Below are 20088 nucleotides of genomic sequence, written 5' to 3' on the forward strand. Positions count from 1 at the left end.
TTCCTGTCTCCTTCCACGAGAGACAATCTCTAGCAGGTATGTGCCATATCACAATTTCAAAAACTGTCATTTCAAGAACTAAACAGTCTATTTATTAGTTTAACCATTCCAATGACTTCAAAATGCATTTCTAGGATCTTCTTAAAAGCTGCCTGTTTCCCCATGGACCTAAGCTATGACAGACTGGTGACATGCCTGTTTGGAAATCCTGCTTTAAACCTGTCAGTCATTTACACAGGAATTAGCAAGCTTAATATCACTGAAAAGCTTTATGATATAAATATAAATATTTTAATGGATGCACTGTTTAATCTAATCCTAATTCTATCGTGCAGATTTTTTAAAGCTAATGTGCAATATAATCAAAACACAATTTTGAAAATGGGTCTCCCAGGCTGAAGGCAAGTACAGAATTAAACACTTGTACCTACTTTAACTTACACAAAAAAAATCTCACAATGCTCCATTGATCTTTTGTATGCTCTATTTAGCTCAATTAAAACACTCTCTGTAGTGACCCACAAAAGAGCTTAGGGTCATGAATGATGCAGATCATGGATGTTTCCAGAGATCCTCTCCTTTTAGGCAGCATCAGGAATGAAAACCAGACAATTCTACGTCTTTTTTTAAAAAAGGCACTTTAATAGAAGTACATCAACACATAGCTAGTAAAGAAAATGGAGAAGGATCCTAGGTCATGGCATGATTTAGTATTTATATTTGAATTAATTTATCTTTCACACAACTCTTGGAATTCCTCTTTATAAAACAGGTGATTTATTGACCTAAACTAGACCAACTGAACATGGAGGTCCAAAGGAACAGTGTGCGTGTTAGGCAGCCTGGTGTGGGATCTGTCCACTTTTAGGATCAGGCTGTAACTCACCCAAGTGAAAAGAAGCAGAATGATATTGGAAATATGTGTGGTACAACAGCCCTATCCACATAGCCTCTCTCTTTAGGTGGTACACACAAAAAATACCAACCAACTCTTATTAAAAACAGTGATGATTTCATCTCCCCTCATCTCCAAGAGCATTTGGTGCAGAGGAAAGTGGTGGTGACCGCTATACCTGAGCTTCCTTTTGCTCTCCCTTATGAGGAATGCTTTTGCCTTTCCCTTGAGAGCTGGCAAGCTCCAGCTGATGTGACAAAGCAGTGCCTGAGATCTTCCTGCAAGCTCTCTCTCAGGAATACAGGGTTCTGTGATTGTATGATTACAGTAAAACTGTATTTCAAATATAGTTTAAATAACATTCAAAAATATTTCTCTAACAAGTCATTAAGGAAACTCATATGTATTCACATTTATATACAGATCCCAACACAAATTCCAGGGAAAGCTAAAAAAAAGGAACAGTAGTGGTGACAATTTTACATGATTAGGTTGTAGTCCATAACATCACCCAAGTTTGGTGTTTATTTACAGCAGCATGCAATTTAAATCTCCATTCTTATAGAACAATAGAAAGAAGGAAGTTTCTAACATAGAGTAAAATTTCCAAAGGCAAAAATAGGAAGAGGTTTGAGGCCTTGGGCTGGCAGAGTGGGGGCAGGTCAGGACCTGGTTGCTGGGACATAGAATGAGAGAACTGAAGGAGGGCTGACCCTCTCTTGCCACCTGTAGTTGGACCTTGGCACCATGTGATAGGGAGCATGACATTTTCCTAATTCAGAAGAAACTGTACATTTGCTAACCCAGGCTGCAAGTTGCCCAACTTAACTAAACACCCAGATGTGTAGAGCCAAGATCTACAGACAGGGAAGATGTCCACAGATAGCACTCCCATCCTGTTTTTTTTCAGGATGGGAAAAAGACAGAGGCCACATCTCAAAGGTGTCCCACATGGTCAGATAGAACCCAACACATGTGAGCTCATTTTCTTCCCTTTGTCTGAAGCAGCACCTGCTGCCATTGGCTGATTATTTGAACTGGGACAGAGTTCAGAGTGAATATTTTTTCTGTAAATCCTAAATATACCACATGTCCACAGGACATAATAGCATGTGTTTCTTAAAAGGTGCTCTTTACTTTCAGCACAGCATAGGCAGCATTTGAATCAGTTGCTAATGATCTGAAGTACTTTGTAGGCTAAAGTCAACATTCAGTGGAGACCCATAAATTAGCAGTGTATGTTTCTCATTGCCCTGGGGTTAAGGGACTAATGATTTTTATACTTTTTAAATAGAAAAGAATTAAGACCCTACTGAGGTTATTTTCTTTTTGTCAGAATTTATACAATGAGGTATATAAAATGAAGCTTCTTCAGGACACATTTTTTAAAGCTCACTCATATTCTGGTAAGAGTAGTAATATTGTTGTCCTGGACAGTTTTGATTATTTTCTGCATCCCTGCAGCAGTCCCTGCTGGATATGGCTTTACAGGGACCCTTAGAATCACAAAGTATATATTCAAAATATAAATGGTAAATTATCAGCCAGACCCCAAGCTCTTGCCCAGCAGGTATGGCTATGCTCTTGGTGCTGCTAGATGAGAATGGACTGCTGCTTCAGCTTTCCTGCCTCCACCTTCTCCTCCTTTTCCTCCTCCAGCACCTACAGGCATCTGCATAAGCAGGAGCTGTCTCTCAGTAAAGTGAGGCTCGCAGCAGTGATCCAGAGGAGATGAATTTCTCGAGGAATTCAATTTTATATGGCTATGAGCTTGTTAACAACACTCTGGTGTGAATTATAAAAACAGATCATCATCATATGTTTCTTTAGAATGCCTACATAAGTCATTAACTACTTTTTAAAAACAGTGGTGACAGGATGGTCCAGAGGCAAACTGCTCCTCCTGGAATTCCTGGTCTTGTTTCTTCCAAAAATCTGCAATCATGCTATTTACAGTATTGCAATTTATCCTAGTCCCAGTCTTCCCTGACTACACAGCAAAGATAAAACATGATTCTCTGTTTATCCTGTTTCCTGGAGCTCATCCCTGAAGTGATGCTGTGCAGGGCCCTGCTCAGGCTGGGGACACTCACCCTTTGGGCTGGCTCTCAAACTCTTCTGCCCACTGCTCCTGGGCATCCTCCATGGAGAGGTCCACATCCCGGGTGGTGGCAAAATTGAATTCACTGCCCTCTGTCCCGTGGAAGTAGATGGAGTTCCCATCAGACTGGCAGCTGTGCTGTGGGCAGGAGCACATGGAAGATGAGGTTATGTTGGGTTTGTACAGTGTTCACACATTGTCAGGGCTCAGTGTGAGCTGTACTTTATCTAAGGACTCACTGATGCCTGAAACTAAATAAAAACCAGATGGTCATCTTGTATCTTTCTTATCCCACCCCAACAATTATTGCATCCTAATCTTGTACCTGCTTCCCTACAAACCCACTACAGACCATGGTAAAACTGTTTGCAATGAAAAGTCGTGTACCTCATGTCTGAGTGTTTATTTCTGTTTTAAAGTATCACCTTTATGTCTGGCCCACACACAACTGTGTCTGCAAATAACTTATTTTTACAAAGTAGTATATCAAATATTGCTATGGGGATTTTGTAGGCGTAAGAGTTTTGTGCTGTGAAACATGTCAGATCTCTGTGTTTGAATTTTTGCCAAAAGATGTATTTGTGTGTAAAATTGCTATGCATTGCCATACAGTAAACTTTGAGCCTCAAGTGTATGAGTGAAAAGCTGTATTTGCTGTATTTAGTCCAAATTGCATAACAAATCGCTTTAGAGGCAATGAGCTCTTCTGATAGAGCAATCTCAGGGGTCCTGAGGCTGCTCCCAAGCCCAGAGTGTCTGCTTTTCCTGCTGCATTTCTGCACATACCACCACAGGAACATCAAATGATGGCATGTGTCTCCCCCAGCACGCCACGACCACCACAACTCCCCAGGAGTACTGGCCAGGAAGGAGATGCCTGTGAGGTGTACGAGGGGGTTACAGTATAGATTTTCTTCTCTCTCCCATCCTACTTTTGCCTTCTTGTGTGTCTGATAACATGACAGTCTGCAAAATCTGTGAGGCAGAAACAGGAAGTGTCTAAAGAAGCTCTACCTTGTCTTAATGCAAACTGAACACTTGGCAGTTTTTTCAATTGTTCATATTACAAAAATACTGATAAAAATAATATTTCTCTCAAGCACTTCTTTTATTCATGTGAGACTGTGTGTGTGGGTGTGATCTTGGTCTTTTAAAAATGGAAGCTGAATTAAGCAATTATTAATTAGAATAATTCTGCATTCTTACAACATTCCAGTATTTAAAACAGAGATACAATAATGCCAAATTGCATTGACCTTTTCAGTATCGTCTATGCAGTGCCCTCCTGTCTCTGAACTCCTTCACAATGCGCCAAGGGAAAATATGACAATCACATCTTCTGCACTTAAAAAGGTCATGGTAGTGTCACATAAGGGAATAATTAGATTTTTAACAAAGAGAAAGCTGGGGCAAGAAATGAAAACTGCTCGGTATGTCTTTGTCTATTGGTTTTTATGAGCTAAGTAAAAAATAACACATTTTGTCAAATTCTATAACACTTTATTTATCAATGCAATAAAGTGAAATAATTGAAATTCTTTTATTGATGATTTTCAAGTATGGTTGCCAATACCTCAGCAATTAATATATATAGAAGAAAGTAATTTTTATGTTTCTAGAAGAGCCTACAAATTGTTAGAAAAAACTGTGGGTACTTGAAGCCTGATTTTTGTATATAGACTTCCTGGCCTATACTTGAATGACAAAAGTTCTGTGTTTATTAACACAGACTAAATATCACGTAAAAATATAACACATTGTAAAAACGCTAAGACTGTTTCAACTGCTAAAATAAACAAATTGCTGTTAAAGTGTTTTTTTCCAAGGAAAGGTCAAAGCAATAGAAAAATCCTGAAGTGTTGATAATTTATCACAGAAATGAAATAGATTTTGTCACAAGTCTCCTTTCTCCTTGGTCTGTTAATGCAGCATACACACAGCACACCATATTTGCCACTGAAAAGACAGAATAATTTACACATCAAATATATTATAACTAGCAGAAATTAATGAGACAGTTTTATATCTTCTCTTTGAAAAACAGGAGTTGTTCTATATAGTTATTTATAACGGACTGAGAAATTGCTTTTGTTTACTGATTTTAACCGTCACACTCATTGGTATCGCTAACATCAGAATTTTAAGAATAATTTGTTTGTTGTGTTTCTTGATTTTCAGAATTTTCTTCATTTGCTGAACACAAATGAAGTATAATTTATCTGTCAAGCAATCTGCCACAAAACTCTTATTATCTGCAGTCAAATAAATGCATTAAAAATAAATATTCAGACTAAAACTTTATTCAAATTTATACATAACCCTTCATCTCAGGGAAAAAGTAGATAAATAAATCTTATTGGGATAGATATTAGAATTGCATACAAGCATTGGAAAATCCTCTATAAGTCCAACTTATATCTCAGGTGCTAAGTTATATGTAAGTATGCATCTGATAGTGAGTTTGTAATTAGTAATCTTTTGCCTGATGAAAACAATCTATTAAAATAAACACAAACCAGATATAACCCCATTATCTTTTTAATATTTGTACATCCTTCTGCTGTCTAGCAGAATATTTATTGAATGGAGTTTTCATTTAGGTTGTCAGGATAAATAAATAGGCAGTTTGGCAAGGGGGTATAAATAATTATTTATACAGTGGTGTATGATCAACCCTTTACAAAAGCTCAAAATCATAATTTATTTAATTATTTCTATAAAGCTATATTTATGCATTTATACACAGCTCCCCAGTATCTATGAATATGTATTTTATGCATATTTTATGTGTTAACGAACCACACAACGTATGGCTCAAATCACAATCTGCTCATGTCAGCTTTGGCTGGTGAAACAGCTATGCAGAACAGAAGTTCAGACTGGGGTTTAACTCCCCCATTATTTCAAATACCTGTGAAATGTCTAACAGAAGCTCATGACCTTAATGGCATTTTAAAAGAGTGAGAAACATGCTCAAAACACAGGTATGGCTTTTAAAGAAGTTCTGAGGGAGTGCCACCATTTTCTTGTATGGTTTTGTCCCGGTGCCACCACCTGGGACCTGGGACACCTGCCCATGGGAGAAGCAGATGTGGATAAGCTCCATAAGCTGAGCTGCCCAAGCAAGCAGCCAGGGCTCCTCCACTCATGATCTTATTCTCTCCCACCTGCCACATTTATCTTGCCTGTATAACCATCACCATCAGGTTGTTTTCTTTTAACTTTCCAAGCAGTCACTATCTGTCACTGCTTTTACTGCTCATTTTTCTTTACCTGATGGGCTGCTGAGGGAAGAAAAACCTCAAAGGGCACTCAGCTAAATTTTCCATGAGCAAAAGAAGCTCTGCAGGAGATGGTCCCTCACCAGCATTGCCCCCAGCTACCTTGTCAGTCTTGCTCAGCATCCAGGAGGCTGCTGAATGTGTTGGATTATTTTGTGGGTTTGCAGTAGGGCTTGAACAGATTAAAAACAGAATTGAAACCATCAGACTCATTTTCTCTTGGGTTCAACCCAAGACTTGAATTAAAATCTTCAGAAAAAAACCCCTAAAGTACAATTTACATATTGTGTTATCTCTTTCCCAAATTAAAGGCTTTACACTTGCAATGGAAGTCTACATCCTTCACTGGAAGGATGAATAAAGGATGAATAAAGGACTGAATTTCACAAGTGTTTATTTTGTTATTCTCAAGAGGTAAAAAATGTGGAATGGACACATAATGAGTTTTAAAACTATCTGGATTAAGTCCTCCCTAAACTTGAGATCCTGTGGATTACGTAGTTTCAGGGTCCTCTTTTAATTTGTTAACAGATTAAATTTGTTCTCTCTTTAATTTTAATTTACGTTTACATAATTTATAAAATAAGAGGAAATTAATTTGCTATGCAAAATTTGTAACTAAAAGAGCTACATGAAAGCAACTTGTAGGATATTTGTCCTTGTTACCATGGAAGCATCAGCTGTAGGTCCAGAACTAAAGCACTGTTCAATTTTGTTTAAAGGGCATTAAATGCACGTGGAACATTTAGTGTGTCCTTGTGCAACACTGAAACATTAGATAATTTGTAAGGAAAAGTTAATTTAAAGAATGAATTATTTGACAAATCTGATACACATCATTAAATAAAGTTTACTCCCAGATCACCTACATTACAGAACATAAGACATAAACACTTGAATGAAGCCACTTCACAACAGTAGCTGTTTCCCATTGTTTGCAACTGGAATGGGACTGCCAGCCTGTCATATGTAAACTGTTGTATTCATAAATAAACAACCCCTGCCTGTTGCCAAATGGAAAGAAGCCCAGTTCTGTTCAGGGACTGTGGTCATCCCAAGAGAAAAAAAATCCCAAAAAACCAACAAATAGTTTAATTTAATCTGGCACTACCTTATTCACTAGCTGTAATTGTTAAGTTATTTCACTGCAAGAATAGGGAAAAATGAAAATTGGCTGGATGTATTCCTGAATCTCAACATTTTTGGATTTACTTTCAATCTAATCTTCACTCTGAATTTTCTGTGTTCCTGAAGTTTGTCTACTGGATAGTTATGGTATCGCTGCTTCTTCCCCATTTTCAAGGCCGTGCATGGCTCATCCTCACCTGCCTCCACCATTTCCCATATGCCCCATCTCATGGGCCACTTTTCCTTGACTGTCAATGCTTGTCACTATGTTTGCTGGTGAGACAACCAAATTTGCATCCCTTTCCCATTCTGCCTACTGCTCTTGTCAAATTCCCACATGATTTCCTTCAGACACTTCCTCAGTGCTCTCGTCAGCAAGCCTTATCCATGATTGCACTGAGGAGTGCACTGGTGACCAGCATGAGCTTCCTTCCCTCCTGCAGCATTTCCTTTTACTCCTTTTGTCCCCATCCCCAGCTTATCCCATTTTATAAATGGATGGCAATGTCCTGATACAAAAGCTATCTTTTTGGTTTGTCTGGAGAGGCAACAATTGTACATTTCTTGATGAAGGCTCTTTGTTGCTCTACATATATTTTTTTTTTTTGCAACTACATATATTTTCACTATAAAATTGCAACTACATATATTTTCACTATAAAATTCCTGTTATCTATGAATATTTCCAGTTTATCAGTGCAGTTCTTAGCCAAATTGTCTATAAGATGCAGTAAGTCTTACTAATTCATATGAGATTTCTACAACACATTATGAAGACATTAGTTAATGGAAGAGAGACCGATGCATGGTTTTAAAATCAAACTTTTGTCAACAGCCTTCCGCGCTCTTTATCCTACATTACACTTGTTAGATTTTAGGTTCTTTTAGGAAAGCCTCTTGATCATATGAGATGCAGAATTGTTGAAATTATGACTGCTCAAAACCACTGGTCAACAAAAGCAGGAAAGTCAGATTTGAAGAGAAAGTGAAGCAGACACTTAACAACCGGACCTCTTTAAGGTATCATGACTAAGTAATGACCCCTAACTTTCTGTAGCATCCAAATGGCTTAGGGGCTCAGGGTAAGATCTGGGATCCTACATCTTGTAACATGTCCAAACAATCTCCTTATTTTCAAAGATTTGCATGCAAGCACCACATAAGGAGACATCAGCTACCCTCAGTGAGGAGGATCAGGATCATCAGCTACCCTCTTGGTGAGGAGGATCTGGAGATCTCCAGTCCCCCCTGCAATGGGAGGCAGCACAAACCTCAACCAGATCAGCCTCTGTCACAGCTGCAGCTAAGCACACAGCCCTGAAGATTTTTAGAAACCCAAAAGACAAATATTAAGGATGTAAACAGGAGCACTGAAGTTCATTCAAGCCAGCTTCTGTCCCGGTTGCTCAAGTCAAACTTGTGAATCAATAAATACCTCTTGGCTTTACAGCATGGGATTTCTTTACTTGGAGAGTGGAACAGAGGGCAACTAAATGATACAACTGTGCCATTCAGCAAAGCATCAACAGGAAACACTAGTGTGAAAATCCTCAGTGTAACAGATTTTTGGCTGAGGTCTTGCATATCATCTTCCTGAGGTTCATTCCTGCACTCCCATGAAAATGTTGTTCACCTCTACGCCTTTAAAGCATTCACAGTCATCTTTACCATCATTTAATTAGCTTTTTATCAGTGACAAACACTGATGCTCCTCTTCATATTATCTCCCCTGGGCCTAATGGCCCTGATGATTCTTTCAGACAGCTGTAGCCTCACAATTTATTTTTTGGCGACATTTCTTGCGTTGGAATGAATGTGTTGGGCATTTGGGCAGTGCCAGCTTGCAAAGGGCTGACGGCAGATGGAAAGAAATCTGCCCAGTATGCCTTCACCTCTAAGCAAGCAGAGGGCCATCAATTTCCCCCATTAAGGAGTTGTCACAGAGCCCACCCAGCTGGAGGAGCATCTCTGATAGCCAGGCTGGCTGGCGTATGCTATTCAAATACAAAATGCACTTTAAAAAGAAACGAAAATATCATTTGTCGGCAAATTGAAAATGCGTGGCTTTGACCGTAGCCAATTTTTTAATGACTGTAATATTTTAAGTGATTATTTTTGCCACTTCAGATTGCTCCTTAGAGAGGAGGTTTTTTTTAATTAAAATCTAGGCAATGCAAACAGATGAGATATGAGAAGCAGAGGAACAAGAAGAAAGATGAAGAAAATTAATTGAAGCAGCATTGTCAATGGAGTGATAAATTAGATATTGTGTCTTTCTGGAAATGAGTCATTCAGGTTTTAGAAATTTTAAAATTTTGACATGATTGCAGGTACAAGGATAGATTAAGTTCTGATAAAATCATATTTTTTATGCAATGTCTCAGTCAGCAAAGGTATGGTGACAGAATTTAGGGACAACTTCAAATTCTAAATTCTGTGGATTTGGCTGTTAATGCTCCTGGCCTGAAGTCCCATCTTTAACCAAAGGAAAGAACACAATGTGATTAGGATACCTTCCCATGAGAAAATCAGAGCTTCAGCATTTCCCATGTGCTACACTTTTACATCAATTAGTGTATGCTACAGAACAAAAACCTTGGCTGCACAATCAGGCCAGGAGCACAGAGGGTTATAGTGCACTTTCCAAAACAATGGGATGAAACTTGTCCTGTGATGCAGCAAGAAACATTTAATAAAGTGTGTTTTCACTCATCATTTCCGAATATAGACTGTTATTCAAAGGCTAATGCTCAAAACACTTTACTTGTTTATGAGTGATTTCTATGATTTGTGTGGCTCTGAGTTTTCTAGGACATTTCATGATGTTTATACAACACTGATCACTCTGGCGATGACCAGTTTCCTTAATGAGTCATTTTACTGGCATGATCTGAGCTATTCCTCCATGCTTTCAGAAACTACTGATGTTTGGAGCACTCTGCCCTGAGCATCATCTGCTCTTCTGAAAGCAATGCTGTGCATTTACACCACTGAAAAATCAGTGACAGAGTCAAGCAAAGTCGTTTCTACTCTTTGGCATCTAATGGGTCAATTAATGTTGTTCTCATTGATGTGCATCTCACAGTGACCTGTGAAGATCAAATTCTTTCCTTCTAGGAGGCAGGAAAGACCCCCTGTGCTTTGACGCCAGCTCAGAGCTAATCCTGGCTCCCTGCCATCCTCCCAACACTTCCAAGCCATGGGGAACTGGCATGGAGAAAGGTGTAGGTTCAGCATTGCTGCTCAACATCAATTCTCAGCTGCCCAAATGACTCACAGCACTACAGCCAACCACCTGTCAGTTCTAATGAACTCCTAGGCATTGTATCTAAGTATTATTATTCTAATTACAAGTGTGATTATTAGAAAAAAAACCCAAATCCATCCATGGGCTAGACTGAGCCCTATGGATATAAAAATGCCTCTTCATGGGCACAGCTCAGAATGGCCACAATCTAAAGGGAGTTAGTCGACAGGTTTTGTGCACCCTGCACTACTTTCTTCAACTCTCCTCCCCTCTCACATTCCTCCTTCCACCCACAGAGAAGCAGGAATATCTCTCAGATGAGGTGCAGCAGGAAGTCTGTCCATCTCTTCCCAGGAAGATGTGGTGGATAAGGGCTCCTGCAAGGCAAAGCAGCTGGCTAGAAGGCTGGGTTTGGCCCACAGGCCAAATACTGCCTTGCTATATCTTACTCAAAAAATAAAGGAATCTTGTCAGAAGAATCTATATACTTTTAATTTTGACCAATATAAGGTCATAGCAATTTCAGTCTGCCATTTTCAAACTGGCATACATAGACTATCACCTTTCCTCTTTCAAACAAATACATTTTAACTATTTCAGAGAATGGATACCTGAACACTTTTTAAGGCATGAATTTAAAAACAAAAGAAAAGGAAAAAAAAATGGTGTACATTTTAGCACAAACAAACCCAAAAGATATCTATATAGATCAGGATGTTTGTTTTAGAAGAAGCCTTTCCATTAATTAACAGAATATTCAGACATTTGGAAGTCTACTCTGGAACAAGGGAGGATCAAATACCTTAATCAGCCTTTCTTTTTGCCAGATTCCCAGGCCTGTGTGCATGTCTTCTCTGCTCAGCAATACTCAACAACGCAGGTTCAGGAAGGACTTGCAGATCTAGGATGTGCACAGCCCTGCTCTTCTCAGGGTGTGGTAAAAGGTCACAGTGTTTTATACATATTTTCAGCATATTTTTCTGAGTGTGAGTGTTTAGTTCTCCCACTCTTTTCTTATGCAACTTTCTCTTCTGCTACACTGGCATGCATATCTGGGAAATGAAAATGGGCTGAATGGTGATGACCTGTTATTTAAAGGGCCTACTGAATCAGGATACTGGGATTGGAATATTTTCAGTGTTTATTTGCCATGCCCACAGTAGTAAATAACATCAGTCACCATTCCCTAGTCCTAAACCCAGCCTGCTCAGTGAGGCTGGCACACACCTGCCCCATTGCCCCATCCCATCCCATGCCAGGCTGCACACACAGAGCTCAGCACCAACAGCCTCAGGTGTAGTCCCCAAACCCAGCAGACCAAACAAACCAAGCTGTCCAGCTGAATGGCAACCTCCAGCCCCAAAATGACCTGTGGCTGCAACTACTGTGAGACAGCAATTCTGTAACTTGACTCTTCTCAAAGATGATAAATGTCACTGGGTTAACACACCATGACCAAATACAATGTCACTCTGGTGTCTGTAATGATCCATATTGCTCTTTCCCAACGTGGAAAAATTCCAGAAACAGGTGGTTTGGTCGCAATGTTATTTTCTTGCAATCAAAGCACTTCAGAAATAAACTCTAGGACTACTGAAGTTGTCTCCCTTCTCAAAATTAGTTTTAGATCTTGCACAACCAATTTTGGACTAGGGAAACCAGAGAAAACTAAAGAACTTGCAAATGTTGTGCCTCAAAGCTCAGCACTTCCTGGTCAAATATAGTGTATATATGAAGCGCCCGCTGAAAGCTGAAATCACTTCTCTGTTCCTTAGGAGTAGAGATCCAAGGAGCATCATTGACAGAAGCACAGCATTATTCCATGCATTTCAGCAATCTCAACCTCCAGAGCAACACCCTAATTATGCTCAGTTGTGAGGCCGTGCCCATGCTCAGAGCTGTCACTGGAAGCATTGAACCAGTCAGGAATTTATCCTGTTCAACAGTCTTGCACACAGTCCGACACAGATAAACACGTTCCAGTGGATCCAATTAATCTCCTAAGGGTTGCTTGGCCTTGCTAACAGCATCTCCCTTGCCTTTTGCTGTCTTCTTTGGAACCAAAACCCACAAGCTCAATGGCTTGTCTCTCAGCTTGCATCCTACTTCAGTAGCCAGGTCCAGCTGCGTCTGCAACCAGCCATGCACTTTCAAATGAGTAGCAACTGCTCCTGAGGGCAACAAGAAATGTAAGGAAATCCCTGGACCAAGCTTGAGCAGACTGGGAGAGGAGGAGAATCTGCTTCCCAAGCTGGGCACAAGAAAGTTCCCACAGTGTTTATTTAGAAAACAGCATCCAAAACCACCAATCAGGAGTGAATACATTGCTGCAAATTTCCCAGTAATATTCTCACTGTCTGCTCCAGTGGCGTTATCTTCAAGGGATGTACCCTCAAGGATGAGCCAGGGACTCAGTAGGCAGCAAGGATGACACCACTCCTCTGGGAGGAGAGCGTCTGCCCAGGTGGATGTAAACTGCTATGTCATTTACTGTCAAGAGAGTACATTTACACAGAGAGTGGTCTCATGGCCTAATCTTACATGTTAGATCCTCAAGAAACATTTTTAAGGCTAGTTTTTCTAAAAATAGTAATCGAGAGAATATGTGAGGATATGAATTGAAACTGGTATGGCACAAACAGGCCTTGTGAGAGTGGAATGAAGTTCATAATCTTGATGCTGAGTATGGGAACTTCAAGCATATAGGTGAGAGTTAAAAAGGTATGATACAGCAATGAAACTTCATAGAATCATAGAATACCCTGAGTTGGAAGGTATTCACTGAGACTATCAAGGCCCAACTATTGGCCTGCCCAGGACATCCCAAGGGTTACAACCTGTGCCTGAGAGCACTGTCCAAATGCTTCTTGAACTCTGTCAGGCTGGTGCTGTGACCACTCCTCTGGGGAGCCTGTTCCAGTGCCCAACCACCCTCTGGGGGAAAAACCTTTTTCTCATAGCCAGCCTACATCTCCCCTGACACAGCTTCATGTCATTCCCTCAGACCTTATCACTGATCATCAGAGAGGAGATCAGTGCCTGCCCTTCTGCTCCCCTGCTGAAGAAGCTGCAGACAGCTATGAGACCACAATTTGTTGATCCCTTAATAAAAATGTAAAGGAAAAATTTAAATTGCTATGCAGACTTTGTGAACAAAGATCAGGACTACTTAGCAAGTTCTTGTTGTCTGGGAAGCAAAAAGACTTGTAGAAAAAAGGGAACTAGAATTATATGTGATAATTCTGTAACATTGTTAGGGTTTCTCCAATATTATTCTGTATGACAATGACTTTGGCTATGATAGAGAAATCTCCTATAGTCTTCCTTTATGCCATATTTAATGTCATTTGCACAATCTACAAGGATTCTTACCTTTCTACTTATATAAAACATGTTTGTGATGAACTGAGACTTGAGCTAAGCGTTTTAAAGAAAATAATAAAATATTTTGTAAACTTTTATATAATATTTCAAACATGAAAAGCAAAAAAAAAAAATTGTCAAAAAATTGTTCTTGGTGTTAGAATGCTACGACAGGTTTTATGCTGATCTGATGTAAATCTTGACCCAATTTATAGTCTTACTTTTGACATAACATGAAATTCACATTGCAAAATCTGTTCAAATTATATTTGGCAAGATTGTTCCTGAAAATCTGAGGAAGAATGTAGCAAGAGCTAAAAATGAAGTGAGTGAAGGAGCGCTCTTGTGACATTACACACTGTGGGGTCCAATGAAGAACTGAAGTCCTGCCTTACACAAAGCTTTAATCCAGTGTGCCTACACCACATCTTACACATAGTTTTAATCCAGTGTGCCTACACCACATCTTACACATAGTTTTAATCCAGTGAGCCTACACCACATTTTACACATAGCCTCAGCCTGGTGTGAGTGGCTACACACAGTCAGAGGTCAGCAGGAAACAGGCATTTGCACATTTCACTTGTACCAAAACCAGAAGATGATCTTGGAGGAACGGCAGGTTTGTGAAACCTCACTCATGTCACATATAAGGCTCGAACTTGATGAGATTTCTGTCTAGAAATTCTCAGTGCTCAGGGATCTCCAGGTTTAGGTCTTTTGTCTTTCAATAAATGCCAAGTTGTGTATTGGCAAACTAGCTGAGTTTAACTAAACAAATGCCAAAATAACCTCCACAACTAAACAAAAAAAAAAATCATAAACAGTAACAAAAAAGAGGCTTATTTGCTGAAGTTTAGATGTTGTTTATACATGTTTAAGAAAGAGCAAGCAGTGTTTAGGCTTGGACAACAGAGAAAAGTAGCAGTGCCTGTGGTACATTAATCCTTGCTTTTCTTTCACACCTTCACATATGTGGGTTGGATTTCAAAATCCAGAGATAACAACAAGTATTAACCAACCACATAATACTCATTAAATACATAGTACATTATTTGGTTCTAAAATCTCACATAAAAACTTTGCTAATGTCATTTAAATGACCTTGCTGAAGTAAAAAAAACCCAAAAAAAGTGTTAATAAGATGGCACTATGATTCGTAGATGAGAGGGAATATTTACTTCTTAAACTATTAATCTGAAGCCATTTGTATCAGCTTCCGTGGGAAAAGGATGAGGCCAAAACCAAACTCTTACTGCCCTCAGTATTTGACATCTGTTTCCTGTGCAATTGCCAAAACCATTAACAGCATCATAAATGAACCTGACATCAAAACTGCTTTCGTGAATGAAAATTGGATGAAACCAGAAAGTCATCAGGTGTTTAACTTCTGGCTGCTTTGAAACACAGACAGCAATAATCCAGCTGTTTTCCAAATACTGAACAACTCTGCATGTGAAGGGACTCTGTGCACAGAGACTTAGTTGGGGTCCTTAGAGTTTTTCTCAAATTAGAATGGATCTTGGTCTTGCTGTCTCTCACATATCAAAACAGGATCATACTGAAAAAGAGAATCTTAAGGAGCAGCCACTACCCAAATGCATGCTGCAATGGAGATGGGATATTCACAGACAGAAAAAGTGGGAAACCTTAATTTTTGTGATAATTTGTGAAGTGAGTAGCTGTAGCTGAACAAGACCAAGTTAAAAAGGTATTCAAAATATCTAACAGAAAGACTTGAATTTGTTTCAAAAATATTGCACTGTTTTGCTAAAAGGAAGCTGTTTCCCATTTTCTGTTACATGATCTTTGACATGACAGCATAAACTGCCATTTGTTTTTGATCATGGCAGAAAAGTTGCATTGTTTCAGAGAGCCCCAATGGGATAGAGACAGGGTGAAAACAAAGCTAAAAAGAGCCCAGTGCTAGAAGAGGATGGAGCTGCCTGAACACCCTTGTGATCACAGTTCGGTTAGATGTTACTGTCTTCTTCTACTTGCAAGAGTAATAATAACATTAAGCCATGGAAAATCAGACTAACCTTAACTGTGGCCCCAGGAAAGAAAAGCCAGTTGCCAGTATCCACAGGATCCAGATTATCTTCTAACACAACCTTTCTGTGAGCAGCATTTATGATCAGGACATTGTCCAATGCCCAACAGGCTTCATACACATCACCAGCAGGAACATAATCCTGTTTCCATTGAAAATGGATGTTCTCCCCTTTAGCATCCTCAGGAAGGTATAAGATGTGGATGATTGTGCTGATGTTGGAAGGAGCACTGAAAAACAATGATAGGGAATTAGACCAATTTTAAGCCACAGTCAGGAACAGTTTTCCCTCAATTAACACATTTACTAGGTGTGACACGGTTGTGTTGATATCCCTTGTATGCTGATAAAGCTTCTCTGGAGATCAGAAAATACCTGCCCTGAGGCAGAGTCGCACTGTGCCAGGCAGTGCACATCCAGCCCAAACAGGCAGCCTGGCTTCAAAGAGAGTGCAATAAACAACAGATCAGTGCAGATGTATGGAGAGCAGGAAGATAGAGCAGGACCACGTCCCTGCTCAGTGCTGGTCACAGATGGTGACTGGGTGTTGTCAGGTATTTTGCAGGTGTGGCCAAAAGGAAATGTTAAGGAAGCTAATTACAAAAAGGGGTCTCACAAAATCTGGTTTTTCCTTCATCAAAACAATCTGCTCACTTCTGATGTCTCAGTCCCTTAAGACTTGGATGGAGCAGAATGGCTGGAAACAAAAGCTAGGAATTTTCTCTGACAAACATGTCCTTCAGAAACTGAGGTTTGCAAGATGTCAGCCAGTCAATGTTCTATCTACCTTGGTAGCGATGCTTTGAAGGGTGAATAGCTTGTCAGAGACAATCCAGAGCTTATAGGGAAAAAGGACACCAATAGCTTTCTTTTATAGCAGAAAATAGAGGAACTTCTCTTTAGAAAGAAAAGCAAAATGCTGAAAAGCAACTGCATTTGTCCCATATTCACACCCAGAATGTGCCCCCACAAATCGCCCTGCACTTGCTAAACATTGTGTCTGTCACCGTCAGTGCAGCGCTGCTCCGAGGAGCGGTCCTTGCTTCTCCCGGAGCCCCCGCGCAGCCCCCGCGCATCCCCGAGAGCTCCCAGGGCTCCAGAGCTGACATCCCACTGACAAAACACAACACCTCCCCTTCGCAGCTGCCCTCCTGTCCCCTCTCCCAGCCTCTCCCACCGTTCCCTGGAGCTGCATGTAGTGCTGTGGAAGCTGCTGAAGCACATTCGAATAAACACTGCGATTCCTATGGACCACAGGAGAAACGAGCATCCTTCCATAATTCATCCTCTCCACTTCGCACGGCATTGCTCTACTGACCTATTTTCTACTGCTGGCTCCAGCATCAAAGTTGAGGAAAGAGAGGTCAAACTGCATGCACATTAACTTTAAAAAAAATATGGTCTCAAGGGCTTGCGTTTGCATCCTCACAACCCTTAAGTTTCCTGGCTTGCAGAGCTATGAGAGCAACTGAGCTGATGTTGTGGACTAGGTGTGTAATTTTGCATCAATGTGAGAAAAACAGAATGTATTGTGTGGCTACTCTGAGGCAACTTCAGTGCCCGCAGTGAATTACTCTCGCTTTATATTTTTCTGAGATAATTTGCACAAATTGTTTTACTAAAATGAAATACAATTTATGTTTTTGTCAATGAAATTGTAGTCCCACTCCCACAAGGAGTTGGAGGATGAGATACTGAATTACACAACCTTGCAGCTATGGTTTTGGTTATTCATCAGAAATGAAGGACCCTTTTGCTCTGCAAATTGCCTCAATGGACTGAAGATAGGCCCAAGCAAGTCACCTGTATAGCGCTGACACTGAGGTAATGCAGGAAGGCACACTGAGATGCTATGAGTACATTGCATATAAACAACAGCTTTTTCTTCTCCAATTGTATAATTATATTTTTATGCTGTTGCACAAAATGCCTTTCCTATTATTAATAAAATCTGCTCTTTTACAAAAGTCCATCTCTGACACTGGCTCCCTCTTTAAAGGTGTGTATATTGTGATGAAAATATTTATATTTTCCATTCATAATCCTTTGTGTTTTCACGTATGCCAGCTGGTTTAAAAGCAAGGCACTATTCATCAAAATCTTGTTATTACAAGAGTGATAAAGGCCAAGTGTTCATATCAAACTATAAAATGTTCTTATTGAACATTTTACTCTACCAAAGTAGAAACTTGAAACATTATAGAATATGGCCATTGCTGACATTAAAAATGGTGCTAAAACTCAAAAAGTCATCAAAGTTTTGTTTTTTCAGACATCTGAACCTGCTGGTTATTGGAGTTGCATTTTAAGTCTGAAGTGATTCTCTTCCTCACTTCCCACATAATCAATGGATGAATTTGTGATTTACCAAACCTGGTGCCAGTTCTGCAATTAGCCAGAAATTTCACCCCTCATCTTTTGTATGAACAAGGAGAACCGAAAAGTTATCAAATAAAACAAGTTTTAAAAGAGCCAGGTTTAAACACCACCTGCTCAGCTGGAAAACATGAAAATTATTAAAAAGCTGTAACAAACCTAATTTTCTCCAGCTGAGTCCAATCTGCAGAACTGTTCTTACTGTAGGACACCGTGATGCTGGGGTCTGAGTAACTGAAGCGACATGAACCTGATCCTGGGAAAGCAATAAAATGAGAAGTGTTACGACAAAATGAAGCATAAATGATTCTCCAATAACCACAGTTGCTGACTGTGCCTTTGTCACCTTATCACTTCTCCCTATTTAAAGTGCTTTGATTGATGATGAAATTTCCTGTGATCTGTTGCTGAAAGTAAACACAAAATAATGCATGCTTTATGAGTCGGAAATAAAGTAGAAATGATAAATCACAGCAGTGCCACGTAATCTCTGCAAATTTCCCAGGGGAAGCCAAGTAAATTACTTAACACCCCCAACTGCAGAAAAAAACCTCACCATCTAATGTTTAAACAAAACCTTCTTATTAGAGAATAATCCACATTCACAGGGAAAACAGTAAAATACTGTTTTTCATATTACTGTATAAATTAAAAAGTCTAGAAATAAAAATACAGTATTACAGTATAATTACAGTATATACAGAATTACTTGAGCCAAGAGCAAATGTGATTTAAGAATTTAAAAGAACAAAGATGTTACAAAATTAGTTATTTTAAGGTTGCCTGAAGGTAATTAAATTAAGAAATCATCCAATATACTCCCTAGATCCTATAATTAATAACAAACACTTGATGCTGATCTGGGAATCTCAGAACACTTTACAAAAATGAACTAATTAAGCCTTATGGCACCCCTGCAAGATAGGGTAATATATTTACTTTTGATTTATAAAAGAGTGCCTTCTGGGTGTTGTCACAAAAGATGAGATTAACAATTAATACATGGGGCAGTCAAAATAAGACGAGAACAGGACTGAGAAATTTGTCCCAGAAAACATGATAAACAATCTGACTTTTAATTTAACACACTAAAAATACTATTTTTCCTCAGACTCCAGATAATTCATCCATCTCAGAAAATTTGATGCTCGGTGAAGCAGACACATCCTAGCCTGTGCTCCAAATATCAAAATTTCATAAGCACATGAGATTCAAAGCAGCAGACATCATGTACTTTCCAGAAGCAGCTCTCAGCATCTTTGATGGTATCAGGATACTACTGAATGAGTACCACAGCTTTGCTCACACTATGAGTATGTATTATAGGTGCCACAATTCATATGTTATGTTTATGTGTGTCTCAGATACGTTTAATCACACAGAAAGTTGTGTAAATACGTATTTTAATATATGTATAAATATACATACATGCTGCTGACAATAAAATACTATCATTTTCCTATTTCATTTACAAAATTGCTTAATTTTGTAAATGAAATAAATGGCCTGATTAAAAAGGTGTTAACCACTTTTACAGGAGAACAACTTACACATTTTAATGGGAACATATGTCATTTAGCACAAAGCTTGCAGCCCTAACTCCCCTGAGGCAGTGTTCACATTCACAGCTCTCAGCCCTACAGA

At 39.3% G+C, this 20088-nt stretch overlaps 1 protein-coding gene across 2 annotated transcripts in view; it reads right to left on the bottom strand.

Annotated features, from left to right (window-relative positions):
• Nucleotides 1-20088, bottom strand: part of RELN (reelin) — a 271266-nt gene that overhangs the window by 108979 nt on the left and 142199 nt on the right. For both annotated transcript variants that reach the window (XM_015628416.3, XM_015628417.3), the window contains exons 9-11: nucleotides 18604-18700; nucleotides 16058-16298; nucleotides 2989-3134 (exon numbers count right to left, since the gene is read on the bottom strand). In XM_015628416.3, the coding sequence (XP_015483902.1) occupies nucleotides 2989-3134; nucleotides 16058-16298; nucleotides 18604-18700 (484 nt within the window). The remainder of the gene's footprint in view (nucleotides 1-2988; nucleotides 3135-16057; nucleotides 16299-18603; nucleotides 18701-20088) is intronic.

The sequence above is a fragment of the Parus major genome, chromosome 1A (genome assembly GCF_001522545.3).
Source record: "Parus major isolate Abel chromosome 1A, Parus_major1.1, whole genome shotgun sequence".
Taxonomy (NCBI): Eukaryota; Metazoa; Chordata; class Aves; order Passeriformes; family Paridae; genus Parus; species Parus major.